Source organism: Chelon labrosus (genome assembly GCF_963514085.1).
Source record: "Chelon labrosus genome assembly, chromosome: 18".
Lineage (NCBI taxonomy): Eukaryota > Metazoa > Chordata > Actinopteri > Mugiliformes > Mugilidae > Chelon > Chelon labrosus.
The window spans coordinates 26,227,838-26,244,226 of record NC_140351.1 but is presented as its reverse complement, the minus strand read 5'-3'; the positions used below and the strand labels follow the sequence as shown (position 1 = coordinate 26,244,226).

The 16,389-nt window shown below is 38.5% G+C and overlaps 2 protein-coding genes across 2 annotated transcripts in view; both read right to left on the bottom strand.

The window, feature by feature from the left end:
• The window catches only part of cip2a (cellular inhibitor of PP2A), a 44,247-nt gene extending 43,536 nt beyond the window's left edge, over nucleotides 1–711 (bottom strand). The window contains exon 1 of the mRNA XM_084565956.1: nucleotides 292–711. Coding sequence (XP_084422082.1) covers nucleotides 292–393 — 102 coding nt within the window. The 5' untranslated portion in view covers nucleotides 394–711. The remainder of the gene's footprint in view (nucleotides 1–291) is intronic.
• Nucleotides 712–3,558: 2,847 nt separating this feature from the next.
• Nucleotides 3,559–9,824, bottom strand: LOC311503221 (SH2 domain-containing protein 1B). The gene is made up of 4 exons (XM_084565803.1): nucleotides 9,268–9,824; nucleotides 8,313–8,376; nucleotides 5,087–5,312; nucleotides 3,559–5,000 (listed from the first exon to the last, which is right to left on the bottom strand). Exons 1-4 carry the CDS (start codon nucleotides 9,408–9,410, stop codon nucleotides 4,951–4,953), a joined length of 483 nt encoding a protein of 160 aa, XP_084421929.1. The 5' UTR covers nucleotides 9,411–9,824; the 3' UTR covers nucleotides 3,559–4,950.
• Between the last annotated feature and the right edge of the window lie 6,565 nt (nucleotides 9,825–16,389).

The following is a 16,389-nucleotide window of genomic DNA, read 5'->3' as shown; positions in this document are numbered from 1 at the left end:
GAACAACTCTGTCTCATGGTGCAGACAGAACCATCTTCTGATCAATACAGCTAAAACCAAAGAGATTGTAGTGGATTTCCGAGGTCCAGAACTGTGCTCATTGCTGCCACTACTGTGTGTGTGTGTGTGTGTGTGTGTGTGTGTGTGTGTGTTTACACATATATATATATATATATGATCGTAGGAGGCTTTCACGAAGGATTACAGTCAGTCTAAAGTATTTTTTCATTCTTTATGGATGAATAGAATGAGCCTCTATTCATTAGATGCAGACTTAACGTTAGAACGTACCTCCACTTGTTTCTGTATCTGCGCAGCGTTCTGCGCTGTTCTGCTGTCTCCGTACTGCTGGATGGCCAGCAGCAGAGACTTCAGACACGTTGTCAAGTCCATCCTGTAGGATAAAACTACAGTCTATATCAGCGAAACAAAACATTAGTTCACAAAACCAACGTCCATCTTGATGCTGAAGGAAGCTAATGTTTGCTAGCATTTTTTTCTCACAGGTTCGTAACAGCAGAAATGAAACACATGATTAAAATATTGGATCAAAATGTTAACCGCTGCTCACGTATTTCAAAATACTGGAACGTTTATGCATTTGATAGTTGAAGAATACCTGTGATGCTTTTTCTTTTTTCGAAAAACATCAACAACCGGCAACACAACAGCAACTTCCTCCCGCTTCGAGTTTTGAACGGGTAAGGAACATACCATGTACGAGAAAGGGGAAAAAATAAATACTCAACCTAAACTGCAAAAGTTAATATTTGCAAGTGTACGAAATAAATACATGGCTTTCACTGTTACGTTGTTTAGAAATAATAATTAAAAAAATAGAAACATGGATGTATGGATTTTAAATAAATTAAGGCAATTAAAATTGAATACCCTCCTACTATGTTTCTGGAGGGCGCTGCAACGTGAGAATTCACGTCGCATGAGCACATGACGGGGTGGAACAAATACCAGCCGTTGCATTTGAATTATTTTTTGATTTTTTGATTTATTCATTTATTTTGGGTTTGGACTCAATGTACTGTTGGTTTTAATGTAAATTTAATTAAAGGTATCTATTTGGTTCGCCTCTGGTCTTTGTGCTTGCTTAAAAAGTGTTGCTTAGTATTGGTTAACTTTCTGCTGAACACAGAAGACATTTATACACAACATGCAGCTTTGAACGTTGAACATCAACGCATTGTGGCCAACATGAGGTGGAAGATTTTACAATAAAGATGTCTAGGGTGAAATTATTCGTAATCATTTATTGTGTTTATTGCATTTTTATTTTGTTCGGATATTTTAGAGTTGCAGACAGGACAAAAGAAGAGAGCAACAGCCCTCATGCATTAAAACCCACACTGATGTGCATGTGGTGAATGTGGCTAATACTGGCCTATAAGAACAGCCCAACCCCTATGAGCAAAACTTTAACATAACACAAGATCTTTGATGATGAGTACAAAGTGTGTGTTTGTGTGTCTGTGTCTGAGTGGTGTGTAAATGTAGCTCTGCTGTCTCTGTGTGTGGAAACTGTGGTCAGACTATGCAGCCTTAAGGCCCATCAGACTTGTTCCGCTTTTTTTGAGTCTTTTTTTAAGTTGTTCTCCTCTCTGTATTATACATATCTACATTAAACAAAGATATGAATTTGCTTCAGTTTTTTTATATTGCACACCTTTTGCACAAACTTAAAGTGCAGAAAGTACATTCCAGCTGGACTCAAAAGAAATGAACTCTTGAAAACCATCAGTGAGAAGACAGCAGCAGGAGGGGTGTGAAAACAGAGACAGGATGTTTGGTTATGTTTTGTCCATGCAAACAAAGGGTGCATTAAAAACCACACACTTTTCAAGGCCTAAGCTTCTTTTTAACAAAACAGAATAGAACAGAACTTTTTTGCATCTGAGAGAATAAAAATTGCACGTATGTATTGCATGTATTAGAAAACTTAACATCGAAAGGATTCAAAGGTTTTTTTTCTTTTTTACAGAATACATACAGTTAATGAAGAAGTGAAATTAATTCCAACTTCCTAAAATTCCTAAATTTAGAAAAAAGTTCAACAACTATCATGTCTTTTTCACAATAACTGTGAGCCATCATCTCACAGAAGCTGAACACATATTTTCCTCATAATTTACTTACATTATCCTATCTTATAAGATGAAGCAGAGATTGCCTCACTGTTTAAAAATAACTAAAATGTAGTATCATGGACACTGTGATTTCTAAACAGTGTTAAAAAATAAATCTTAAGTCCAGAGCAGACAGACAGCATCTGAAAAGCTTGCATTAATGCAGAGACGATACCAGATCTGATAAGCAATCTGTGATGTATATTGAAAGAGCTGAATGGTCATATTTGAGAAGTTCACATACTATACACTAGATATAACTTGTTTACAGTCCTTGTGTGGGATAACACCAATGTTTTTTCCTGATACTGACCTCATTGCTTTCAAAGTTTAGTTTATAAGTTAGCCTGAGAGGAAGAAATGTGAGAGTAAAACACATCTGGTTATAGTTCCTTAACAGCACTGTTCTGATCTGTCAACAAAGATCACCCAGCTAACTGAGTATCTAAACCCAAATAAAGCAACTAGAATTGTATGAGTTTTCTTAAAGATGTTATCTATCATAGCCCTAAACCCAAATTTATGTTGCATGTTTAAATCATCTACAACTATGACAGGAACATAAAATGAGAAAGGCTGTCCTGTTTGAAAAGTCATCACAGCCAATATACACCAATCAGCTGTAATATTATGACCACTGACAGGTGAAGTGAATAACAGTGTTTATCTGGTTGTCATGGCACCTATCTGTAGGTGGGATGTATCAGGCAGCAGGTGAACATTTTGACCTCAAAGTTGATGTTAGAAGCAGAAAAGGTGTTCAAATGGACTGTAAACTGTTGAAAAAGGTGATACTGGTTCTGATAGAAAGGTGTCAGAACACACAGTGGATCACAGTTTGTCTGGTTTGGGACTGTGTAGCTGCAGACCAGTCAGGGTGTCCATGCTGACCCCTGTCCCCTGACGAAAGCTCTTACAATGGACATTAGAACAGGACCACAGAGGCATGGAAGAAGGTGTTTTGCATTAATGTCGCGGTTTCTTCATAGCATTATACTCATCATGCATCATATACTGTATACTCTGTCAACTGATTCAAACAACTGACAGTGTAAGTGGGATGTGCCCTGGCAACATAAGAAAATGACAGTCAACTAAATCCTGATCTGGGTATGGAAGCAAATGGCAATAAAAGTGTTTTTCAGACCCATTGATTTTGATACAAAGGCCATTACAAAGAAAAGTTTTCCTGGACTTTTAAGCTTTGATTTACTTCTACTGCAACATGAGCTTAAACAACAGCCTGTGGAACAAAAGTCACTTGCATGACCAGGATGTATCTTCATTTTAGTTACACACCTTTTGATTCTGGCAATCAAAAAAAGCAAACGACAATCCAGATTATTAGATTTCTTTTAAAATATTATTGCTGATAATAGTTGTAATTTCTCTAAAACAAAACCATCAATGAATGTGTCTAAGTCCTAAGAGACAGAGGCTGTGAGCACACGTTCAACCATCTGGCACCTCAAACCCTTACTAATGAAGCAAATGTATTTTCCTGCCCCCAAAACCATGCCCCCCAAAACAACTGTTCCTTTATTGTTCAAAGCAGTGCTTTAGGAATTTATGGAACCTTTTGTTTTAAAAGTAAAATTATATTTTAAAGAACCAATGAGCTTGGAGCTGAGAGTCAAACATAGTGGAGACTGACACACTGCTGGTTTCAGACTTTCAGTTGTGGTTAGAGCATTTAGACATATGCAAAGCTTGTTCTTCAGTACAGAGAAAAATGTAAAGCTGCAGTTTGTAAAATACAGTATCTCTCTGTCATTTGTTTGATTGGGTTCAAAAGCTTTTTATTTGCTCATTTACTTTCCATTGAAGTGCCTCAATCAGATATTGTATTTAAAAAAAAAAAAAAAAAAACTGTGAAGCCCTGCTCTATATGAGTGTCGATGATGGTAAACTGCATGTTAAAGTTTTCACAGCTGAGAAATAATGAAACTGTCTGTCTGCTGGATGACTGGATGTTTAGATTTTGATGTGCCAAAGTCCTTCTTTACCCGATCAAGCGTTTCCATATGCACATGATTAATAAAGACCATAATTAACCAGATGTGTAAAAAGTCATGTGATCATCATTTTCCACAAACAACAGCTTACTGTCGTCAACAGGTTTCTAAAATATCACAGTATCATATGTTCTTGATCTCAATCGGAAAGACACAACTCCCACATACTGCACATGTGTAGCCACAAAAAGTAACAAAGTTAATAGAAGAAAGTAATAGACTGATTATTGCTTGACATCATTTGAGGCACGCTGGTGGATCTGTGAGGCTGTACTTGAGCTAAACATGACAAAAACTGACCGGGCTAACATGCTAATGGGACATGTTTTGCAGGTAAATACAGATAAACTAAATATTCAGATATATTTTGACCAAATAAATGGTGCATGATAAGAAAAGAGTTGTAGCTCTTTGGAGAGTTGCACTTGTGAACACTTGGACTACCTTTGGCTGGAGTTTCGCTAAAATTGGTGTACATGTCCAATAAATTTAATGATAATCCATCAGAAGGTAGTTGAAGACTCCACAAGTGCAAACCTCCTAAGACCAGCTCAAAGAATTCATTCAGGATCTAAATGGTCTACAAACAGACCAACACAGAGATGCTCAGGGCATCAGCATGACAAAAAAAAAATAAAAACAGAAGAAAAAAAGAAACTATATATAACATATATATAACAAAGAGATGAGGATGTGAACAGGGTAGGTCCAAGTCCATAAATCATGATCCAGTCTGTGAACATATTGTCCTTTGTTCCCACACAATGTCTCTCTTTTTATCTGTGCAATGCTAAATGTCAAAGAGCATCAGGAAGCACTTCCACATAGTCCGATGAACAAGGATCATCTAGAGGAAAAACAAAGGTCAAATATGGTCAAATACAAAGCATCTCCTTTGATTTGATACTGTAAGAAAATATATTTATGACATACTCTCATAGTCATGATCTCCTTCGGGTGAGGGGTTTGCTTGTTCATGTGGAGCTGTGGACAGATTTTCAGGTGGTGCGGCAAGTGTGTTTTGGGCCTTGATCAACATGGCTGTCTTCCTTTTGACGGAGTGCCGCAGATGCATGGCCAGACCCTGGTTCTTCTTCTTATAGTGACGGATGAGGTCGTCCAAATTCTTAAAAAACACCTCCTCCAAACCTCCTGCCGTCTGAAGAAATAGGGGGGAATACAATATTTAATTATAACATGGACTTTTAATCATGTATAATGCGTATGGAATTGAGTTTGCCCGATCAATTTCTGTAGGGAATAAAAAAAAATGTCTTTACAGGAATTTTGGGGAAAGAAATTAGGTGCATATAATGCAGTCAAGGTCCAGCAGGCCGGGATATGCTGCCGCCATTTACACCCATATGGACCCTAACAACTTCGGCCTATTTATTTCACCTCTATATGTCGGACCCCAGGAAGAATAGCTGCAGTTCTGCTGCAGCTAATGGGGATCCAAAAAAAAAACAATAAAACAATAAACAATAAACAATAAACTATGCTGATGACATACCGCCTTTTGTGGGTGAAACGACATGGTTAACGGCGTTTTAATTTTGAGGAGTTGTGCTTTTAGAAAGAAATCTTACTTACACAGGAACAGGATCTTACGCCATTTTTTGATTTTAGATAACATTAACTGGATGTCACAAGTCCTTAAAAAACACAATCAGTATCAACTGTTGTGTTGATTATTCTAATCAATTAATTTATCAGAAAATAAAGTCTTGGTTTCCAAGAGGCCAAGATGATGTCTTAAAAAGTTTGGTTTTGTCCAACCAGCAGATGTAAGCTCAAAAATATTCATATTAAAAAAAAAGTTGAAAATGAAAACAGAGATTATAAAAAAACACACGTAGGCAGGCTACTTCACAACCAATGCCAGGACACTTAAATCTATTTATTCAACACCCCAAAATGACAGATGATTGTCTGTAAATATTGGTTAAATTTAAGATATTCAGCACTGTGACACTCAAATTGACCTGACATTTAATTTTCACATCATGGCTGAACAGCTCAGACTGAGTGGGCAGCTTTTCAAATGTCTAGAAGCTAAAACTTGACTATTTGCATGTGACTATTAGTGCAGATTAAGCAGAAATGTCATGCTTTGAGTGAGGTGGAAAAAGTGTTCCCCATAAAAGTCCATCAGTGTGGTGTGTGGTGTTTATGTGTCTTAAGTACGTCAAGGGAGTTTCCTGTGCCATGGGGGTGAGCTGATATCAACTGAATGTTTCCATTATGGGGGTGAAATATTCCTCTGTAGATACACATGTTAATAAAAGGTTAAAAAAAACAGAAACTGCACTCAAATCTGATATACATAACATTTACAGAGGTAGGTTGTGTGAAGATCAGCTAATGCTAGTAACAGAAGGGAAATTGAAGTTTAAACATTTAAACCATTATTTTACTGTGTAAATAGAGATAGTGTGTATCTACACATGTTGGTATTTCATAATGTTTAACACTGATTGAATGTTAAGGCTTTGTGCTTTAATTTTATTTGTTGTCAGAATAGATGTCATCAAACGTACATCAGCAGAATTGTATTGAGGCTTGTATTGAGGCTGTTGAGGGTTAAGGGGTCCATCTTTGCGTGTACGCGCTTAAAGAACACCATTGACTCTTAAGGCTACAGTCTTTCAAAAGATGAGTAATTTCAGAATGGATACCATTAAAAAGATAGGGCCAATGATCTGATGCCATGTTTTAGGTAACGGTGACTGGATGTCACAAATTCCATCAACAGCTCAACCAGGATAAAACTAAAATTACAGTTTAAAGGTTCAGAGAGATCTTGTTCACTAAATTCACAATGACATGTAAGACATCTTTGTGGCCTTTCTGACTCAGATTAACAGCAGGCTTTGTAGCCAGGTTTGTCCTTTTACATCTTAATAATCAATAATCAATCAGTCTTAATAATCAAGTTAACGCGGAAATGACTGACTGAGATATACTAAATCAGACTACTGTATTGAATCGACGATGAATTTAGAACTCTGCTACTTGACTGTTATCTAGGAACAAAAGGAGGGAATACACGGTGATTTTAAAATAATTTTACTGTCTTTAAAAGAAAAGAAAATCTTAAAGCAACTTCTTTGTCTGAAATGAAGCAGGACAGTCTCTCAGGTTTTCTGAGGCAAATATCTCAGAACATCTGAAAATACTGATATTGTTAAACACAATCAAACTTGTCAGCCTTGATTTGAATGTTCTGTGGACATTTTATATAAAATTAATCACATATTTTTATAATGTAAAATTTTTCTTTTTACTCTTTTTATTTTTTTGACTTTTTTGTATTATTTTCTGTGGCGGTTTAATATATTTCATCGGTTTCTTCTGGTATCATTTATTTTGGGGATTTGTTTGAGCTTGTCAGCCAACTGTGAAGCTTTTCGAGTTGCATTCCCTGATTTTAAGATGCTGATTAAAATGTTACGTATCTTCATATCTACTGTAGACCATTTATGTTACTTATTTTTAGAAGGCGACAAGTTATATGGGATATTTACATATTCCTGTCCTTTTCCAATAAAGGAATGTGTTATATAGTCTTATATTTTGTATGGATTTTAGTTTGGATGTGTACAACTGTAAAAATATAGGTTAGAAAACTAATCTTCCCATTCATTCTGTTGCATTTGCTCTCTCTCTTGGCTTGATCATGATCGATCGTGTGAAACTTAAATAAGTTCAGACTAACCACTAATTTTGATTTCTTTTTCCACACTAGAATAGTGGCTTTCGTGTAACTATTTCTAGGGACAGTTTCCTCATGTTGCTGGCATTTTCTCACAAAAAACCCTCATGCATGGCTAATTTCAGCAACTTCAGATTTAATACACTTACTTTTAACATTTCCCCAACACAGGATGGATTAATAAAGATCTATTGGGAATTAACAATGGCGACGAATTTGGGATAAACAAACAAGTTTTAGGTTTTCTGTGAAATACACCAAATTGCTTAAATGCACTGAAACATTTCTACAAACTCAAATCTTAAGTTTGATGAAATCAGGAACCTTCAGTGTTTCAGTACTTCAGTGCCTATTTCAGAGGGATCCAGTTAATTATGCATGAAATCCTGACTACAGCCAAGAGTGTTTGTATACAGTAGACATAGTGTTTGTGTGAGTTTTTACCAGGAGAGTGTACTGTCCGGTGTGTGTCTGAAGCAGCCTGTAGGTATACACCACCCTCTTTTTACTGCAAAGAAAAATAAAATGTTGGTACATGCTGTTTGCTGAATTTAGATCATACAAGGAAAGATGATTCAGACTATGTGAAAGCAGCTTCTGCTTCTGTTACTGATCATTATCATGTTTTTTTTTTCTGTGTATCAAAATAAAAGTGGTGGTTTTGGTGAGAACCAGCATTGCATGGCCAACCATCTGAACAAAAACACTCCTTTTAATCTTATCTTATTTCATCTAACCTGCAGGACAGACAGCAGGATGAGCCTTTAAAAGACGTTTTCTACACATTTACACAGAAAATATTATAACTGGTACATAAATGATCTAGCCTTGTGCCTAAATGTGCACACGTCATTTCACACAGAACGAACACAGAGAGGGACACCAAGGACATAATTTGACCGCAGCAAACGTTGAATTTGTTGTAAGAATACAAATGAAACAACCTTTCTCATAATTTTTTATAATTCTGTTACGTTATAAGACTAAAATTATTTACATTGATATGTATTGGCTTTATTAGTGCAGATATTTTGGACATTTCAAATGCTTATTTGGAAAATGACAAGTTGCTCCTTGTTGCTCCAAAATAACCACATTTAAGTTTCTAGAAATTACTAAATCTAATAAGATATTACTCTTATTATACCTCAGAAGGATTTTTAATGTAGAACTTTTAGTTGAAATTGACGCAAATGGTTATGCAACACTGAAAGTTCTTCAATTCATCTCATCCCTTGCATAACACGTGATGGAGTTGAAACTCTTTCACTACTATTTGGAATAATACTTAAATGATCATTAGAAATATAAGGAGTATAGCAAACATTAGTTGTTAAATTACAGGAACTAAAAGACTTCTTGTAAAGGGGAGTGTGCCTTGTCAAAGCAGAGTACTCACTAGACACAAAGACACATGGCTCCCTGGATGGTCTCGCTGTCTCGGATCAGGTAAGCTCCGTCCTTGTTTTTCTTTCCCAGTAGCTCCTCACACTCCTTCCTGGTGATGGCCCCATGGTAGCACACTGGCAAAGCTGCTGCCATGGTGAGGAGAGACTGACAGGCGGCCGACAGACATCCACCACACCGGCGCCAACTTCTGCTTTCTCGAGTAATTTCCAAGAACTATGCCTTCGTTTTGAGGTTGCATACAGCTGACTTAGAAACCTGATCTCTGGAGGTTCAGGAGAAAGACGAACAAGAGAGAGGTCAGTGCTAAACAAAGAGAGGTGAACGGAAGAATGCTCTCTGGAAACACAAAATCACACCTTTAAATCTGCCTGACAGCTTCACAGGAAGTGTGTGTGCGCATGTGATAGAACGAGAACAGCAGAAAGAAAAAGAAGTGAGACATCTACTGCGCGCATTAATAGCATCAGTATTTTAAGTTTAACCAGAAGAAATTCTATTGGTAGAGGCAGGAATATACTGTACAATATTGGACTGACCCACACTAATCAATACAGTATGATCAGAAGAATGAAATAATGAACAGACTGATAGATGGATGAAAGAAATGATTTAAAAAACAGATTACATATTAGATGGCACTGTCTATGCGTTCCTTTTGTACAGGGTACTAGTATTTTTGGATGTTTATTTATATCTGAATAGGCCTATACTTAAATAAAAAAGTGCTAACTGTGCCAACTATCCAGCAAAGAGGGCTTTAAAAGTATACAGAAAGAAAAATAAGAACACGTTTTAAATATATGAATTAACTGGATCGATCTTCTACTTTGCACTAGCAGCAAACACGCTTATTATATAAATAAGCTTGGTCGTTGTTGTTTTTTTTTTAAAACAAAGGGGCGTGTCCACGTTGCAAGGTACTACCCCAAATACTCAGCTAAGCTAAGCTAAACAAAGCTAATTCTTTCCGTGACTCATTAATGTTCATAAAATATGAAAACACTCTCTGTTCTTGTTCAGATACTGACTGTAGCTGTGACAGGAAGGATAATGCCCAGCTTTAATACAGTTGGAACCCTGTGTGTGGATTAATTTGATGCTGAAAGTGCGAAACACAATGGTGAGCAAGATAATTAGCTAAAAGCGTTTAGCTAAAGGTGTGACCTAACACTGTCACACATCAAGCTGAAGCTTTGTTTGATCCCTGCCTCTGTGGGCGGTGGTAGATTGAGGAAGGAAGAGCGGCAATGTGTTGAAGTTCTTTGGGGCGGTGCTAACCCTGCTGTCGGCTGCCTTCATTCTGATAACCTTCCCTGTCACGCCCGTAGGTGCAAATATCAGCATTCCCCAACTTGTTAATGCACATAAGCTAATTTGATTTAAGAATTATCAGAAAATGTATTGTCAGCAGTTTGATGCAACTTTTCTTTTTGTTTTATCATTGAATTAAAATGAATTTTGGACAAAACAACATTAATTCATTCATTCATTCATCTTCTGTAACCGCTTATTCCTAATCCCAGCTGTCATCGGGCGAGAGGCGGGGTACAATCTAGACAAGTTGCCAGTCTGTCGCAGGGCTAAAATAACATAAATATGACATATGACAGAGGGAACAGGCAAGACAAACTCCTACGTTTCAATAATATATAGAAAATATCTGCTTGACAACTCATTATGGAGCTGGGAACAAGCTCAAATAAGCAATTACACTTTAGAAACAAGCCCCCAATAAAAAACACGACACGCAACTACCAATATTTGTAAGCGACTTTACAGAAAAACATGTCACTTATAATAAGCAGACTTAGCAGTACTGGTGAGGAACCAACTGGACTGATTTGATGAACTGGCTTTATGTTTCAATAAGCTTCTGCAATGTCACAAGATTAACACAGAAGCTATTGCATCAGATGTGGTTAAATAACTTGTTGCTAGCTGAAAAATAATTGCCAGTGCAGTAATTATACAATAGGAGGCTTGTAAATATTTGCTTCCAAGGACATTTTTTTGGCCAGGCAGTGTATGTTTCTGCCTCTGTCAATAGAATTTCTTCTGGTTAAACTTAAAATGCGGATGCTATTAATGCTTATTGCTTAATGTACTTATTTGCTTAGTTAAATCCAGTTGGTGACTCCTTTTGGCCAGGCAGCATATATAATATACAGTCCAAAACTCACCAACACTCAATTTACAGGAATGATCGGGATTAGTGATATCAAGATCACTCAAGGTACACAGTCTCTCACAGGCCCGGAGTGGCTAATTGGGAGGACCGGGACAATTCCCAGTGGGCCGGTCTGACTTTCGGGCCGGTGTTCAATTATTATTTTTATTTATTTATTTATTTTGGGCCGGTGTTCAGTCATGGCACTGAGTGGGTATCACGTGTATGCTGTTAACACTGTCGCTGGGCCGTCTCCGCTTGCAGCTCTTTTCTTTTTCTTTTTTTTGCAGACGCAGCCTGACGTAACACGCCCGTGCACACCGCACACTGTCAGTGGTGTTTGGAGCCTGGCTCCAGCCCCAGAAGTGCAAGGGTGTTTGCAAAATGGAAAATAAAAAGAGCAAGGGTGGCGCAGAAAAAGCGAGAATTAAAAAGAGAAAAGCACTGGAGACAGATGCAGCCAAATGTGCAAAAATCAGCAGCTTTTTCAATAAAACGTGCTCGCGGTCTGAAACGACCAATGAAGGTGATGAAACGGGTAAGACAAGATGTTGAACAAAATGCAACTTTATCTGCAAGTTAATTAATTAGCCTATCAAGTCAATGAATTGCAAGGCATTGTAACATATAGCCTGTCTAACCTAACGTTACATAATTTAAATAATAGTATGATGCAACGCCACATAACTGGCCACAAACTTTGCCTTGCAGCCCCTCAGACGCAAGATGCATCACCCAGCACCAGCCATGAGCCCGCAGGTCCAGAGTGTGCAGGATTGCTCATTGAAGTGAATATTATTTTGGTGTATGGTGCTGCTCTATATGATAAATGCCCTGAGATAATTGATGATGATAGATGATTCAGCACTACAATAATGAAACTGACTTGAATTTTTGACTTGAAAAATTATTTAGAATAAATCCACATTGTGAAGCAACCATTACTTCCACTGAATTGGAATTATTTTAGAAAACATACACAGAATTACAAGGCTTTAGAGAACAGTGCGCTATTGTAGGCTTAACATGTAAAGTTATAATTACATTATTTTAATATAATAGGTCGTGATCTAAAGTGGGCCGGTCTGAGGCATCAAACTCCAGAGCTGAAAATGAGTCCCACTCCGTCCCTGACAATGTCAGTAGCGGGTGTTTCCATCATTTGCCGCAATGACAGCTTGACAGCGACGTCTCATGCTCCTCACTAGCCTCATGATGTTGTTCTGAGGCAATGCGTTCCACTCTTCCACAAGTGCTGCACGCAGTTCTGCCAGGTCACGTGGGGGTGGGGTACGATCATCCAGTCTCTGCTTCAGCTGGTCCCAGACGTGCTCTATGGGGTTCAGGTCAGGGGACATTGCTGGTCATACCATATGAGGCACTCCGACTTCCTGAAGTCGAGCTGTGACAATTCTGGCACGACATTCTTACCATGAACAGAAAGTTGGGGGTGTGCTGGCGGAATTGGGGGATGATGATGGGTTCTATGATGTCTCTGAGGTAAGAATGTGCAGTGACTGAGCCATCTACAATAACCAAATCTGTTTTGCGCTGACTGGTGATGCCTGCCCAGACTGTTGCACCTCCTCCACCAAAGCGAACCCTGGGGACCATGTTGACCTCGGCGCATCGCTCACCTCGCCTTCTCCAGCAACGCTGACGACCATCATTTCTGTGCAAGGTGACCCGACACTCATCAGTGAACAGGACGGTAGACCACTGCTGCATTGTCCAGGTCACATGATCTTGTGCCCACTGCAAACGTTCACGGCGGTGTCTTGGTGTCAGTGGAATAACCTGCAACGGTCGTCTGGCATTTAAGCCAAAGCGGTGGTTTGCGAATGGTTTGTCTGGAAACCCTAGTACCCCTCACATCTCGTAAACGGGCCTGCAGCTGTGTGGCAGTTGCATAACGATGTCTGAATGCACAGGTCCTTAGGTACTGGTCATCGTTGCGGTCTCTCACTCGTGAGGCTCCACTCCTCGGTCTGTCACAAACTCTGCCAGTAGTTCTGTGTCTTGATGCAAGTCTGCTGATGACACTTTGAGACACACCAAGTTCACGAGCAACATCTGACTGCCTGCCACCGACCCAAAGGCGCGCTATGGCCAGGTGGCGCTGCTCGTCCGTTAAATGACGTCGTGTGTTCATGGCTGTTTGAATGATCAACTTGGAATGACTTACTGACAATACCAGCTTTTTATACCCACAGAATGTTGAAATTGATGCCACATTGAAAAGGGTTGTCTTTCAGTATTTTTTGGTATTGGCCCCAATATGTAAGGCACACTGTACACAGTGAGACCATTAGATGGAAAACACAAAATGAGGTGTGTCTATCACCCCAATACAATTACCTCCCTATCCCAAAAATCTCTGAAGTGAAACAAACACTGTATGTATGACATCCACTGAGTCTCTCACAATATCCCTAACTTATTGTGAATAGTGTAAGTTCATATGTTTGACAATAGGATGCTTTAAGCAGTGTGGACTAAGGCCCACCAGGTGGAAATGTCTGGCTATATACAGTAGATTATTTTTAGAAGAGTTTCACTCAGTACAGCGGGCTGTAGGACAATAACAAAAAGTTTCATGTTAGTCAAGAGATGTCTCACACTCATATTCTTTTTCGAAAACACGACAGGTGGGGCCCAGGTAACCCACCGGGCCGGGTACATGGACTCTTTTTCTTTTTTTCTTCGGCATTTAAGGTCTTCTGAACCGTTCTTTGACTGGCCCTTCGCCTAGACAATCTGCATTGGGAGACCCTACCAGGGGCAAATGCTCTGGACAGCATAGCCCCTAAGGTCATTAAGGCACTCAAACACAAACTTTGGCTCATCCTTTAACAACCGGGCCCAGTCTAAAAAAGACAGCCCTCTCACAATCCTTAGCAATCTGTCAGTCATTCAGATAAAATCAACGTTAATTTTGATAAATTAATATTGCAGGTGGGCGGCACAGTGGCGAGGTGGTTAGCACTGATGCCTCACAGCAAGAAGGTCACCGGTTCGAATCCATGGGCCGGTTGGCCTTTCTGTGTGGAGTTTGCATGTTCTCCCTGTGTCTGCATGGGTTCTCTCCGGGTACTCCGGCTTCCTCCCACCATCCAAAGACATGCTCATTAGGTTGATTGGTGATTCTAAATTGGCCGTAGGTGTGCATGTGAGTGTGAATGGTTGTTTGTCTCTGTGTGTGGCCCTGCGATGGACTGGCGACCTGTCCAGGGTGTACCCCTGCCTCTCGCCCGATGACAGCTGGGATAGGCTCCAGCAGACCCCCGTGACCCTTAACAGGACTAAAACGGGTATAGAAGATGAATGAATGAATAATATTGCAGGTGGCATGTTTAAAAATGTGGAATAATTTGTGTTATGGCTGGTTTGTACAATTTTCAGTGCTACAATCAAGCTGCGACACGACTCCTGTTCACTGGCACCAAACTTCTCACTCAAATTCAGTTTATGTAGTGGCAAACAGCGTTCTGGTTTTAACCTGCACTCAAACATAGTGAAGCTCAAACATTCAAAATTCCCAAACACATTCTGTGACAAACATTGTGTGACCTGCTTAACAAAACTGGGATCCACTCATCATCATCACTATCTCAGTGGAGCAGAAGACACCTCTTGCAAATATGTTAACCCTTTCTCATTGGATTGACACATTTTCCCCACCCTTTTGCAAAACAGTTAACATGGATGTCATTCAAGCAGTACAAACTCCATTGTTTTAGCTATGTAACCAAACAGAAACCATCTATACCTAACTATTAGAAACTTTGTAGATCAGTATGAAATCACTGAAGCACCTGTTTAACACTCCTTCACACAAATCTTCAAGTAGCAATCAGTCTGCAGGCCTTCCCTTAGCAAAAAGTAGTATACTTGAAGTTCATTTTATTAAGTATACTTGAGTGTAAGTATAGTAAGTATACTACAGACCATGTACTTGTAGTGTACTAGAAAGTACACTAATTTAATACTTCTTTGGACGTTTTTAAGTTTATAAAAGTATACTTTTTCAAACTAAAATGTGGACTAGAAGTATAACTAGTACAATGGCAGTATATAGAAGAGTGTACTTGTGGTATACTTGAAGTATACTTCTATAAACTAAAATGTGGACTAGAAGTATATACCTAATACACTAGTAGTATATAGAGGAGTGTACTTGTTGTATACTTGAAAGTGTACTTTCATAATCTTAAAATGACCTTATAAAGTATCCTTAAAGTATACTTTTATAAACTTAAAACTGTTCCAAGTGTTCCAGTATACTTTCTAGTACACTACAAGTACATGGTCTGTAGTATCCTTGCTATACGTATACTTATTCTCAAGCATACTTAATAAAATGAACTTCATGCATAGTTTTTGCTAAGGGTAAGTATGAACTTAGAATTACTAAAACTGAAAAACACTATTTTTTGCTATTCTACTGGTTTACAGTGGAGATTCAGTTTTTGGTCTAAAATGCATGAATTAATAACTTGATCCTGTAGTTTTCATTTTGATAACCAGGCTTTGAAATAGTTGATATGTTCCTCTCTCCATGTGTCTTTACAGTTTTTTCAAGTTGCTAACACACTAAAATGACATGGATAGCACTAATATTTAAACTGACACATAGGGAGCAAAACCTCATCTAAAATCTCCAAAACTTTAAACACATTTTCTGCTTTACACACATTTTGCAATTCGAAATGGCACTTTTTAAGTGTACTGAACGCGGTTCTCTGCATAAGACACAACAATCTGACATAAAGTCACATGTTTGCGATTTCAAAACACTGCCATTTAAAATGACGCACTACATGAGCTCATTGGCCACTATATGTGCTACCTGGCCAAATAGGTGTTATATAATTGTTAACACTTCAATCAGGAAGTAAGCAATAAAAGACCACAGGTGAGCATCTTTTTTTCTTTTACAACAAC

What these genes read in the sequence shown, in the direction of transcription:
- LOC311503221 (XM_084565803.1), bottom strand. Translation starts at nt 9,410, where the DNA reads ATGGCAGCAGCTTTGCCAGTGTGCTACCATGGGGCCATCACCAGGAAG. An exon ending in CCGGACAGTACACTCTCCTG is followed by an intron (nt 5,313 to 8,312) that starts GTAAAAACTCAC and finishes CTATTTCTTCAG; the next exon opens with ACGGCAGGAGGTTTGGAGGA. An exon ending in AGGAGATCATGACTATGAGA is followed by an intron (nt 5,001 to 5,086) that starts GTATGTCATAAA and finishes TTTTTCCTCTAG; the next exon opens with ATGATCCTTGTTCATCGGAC.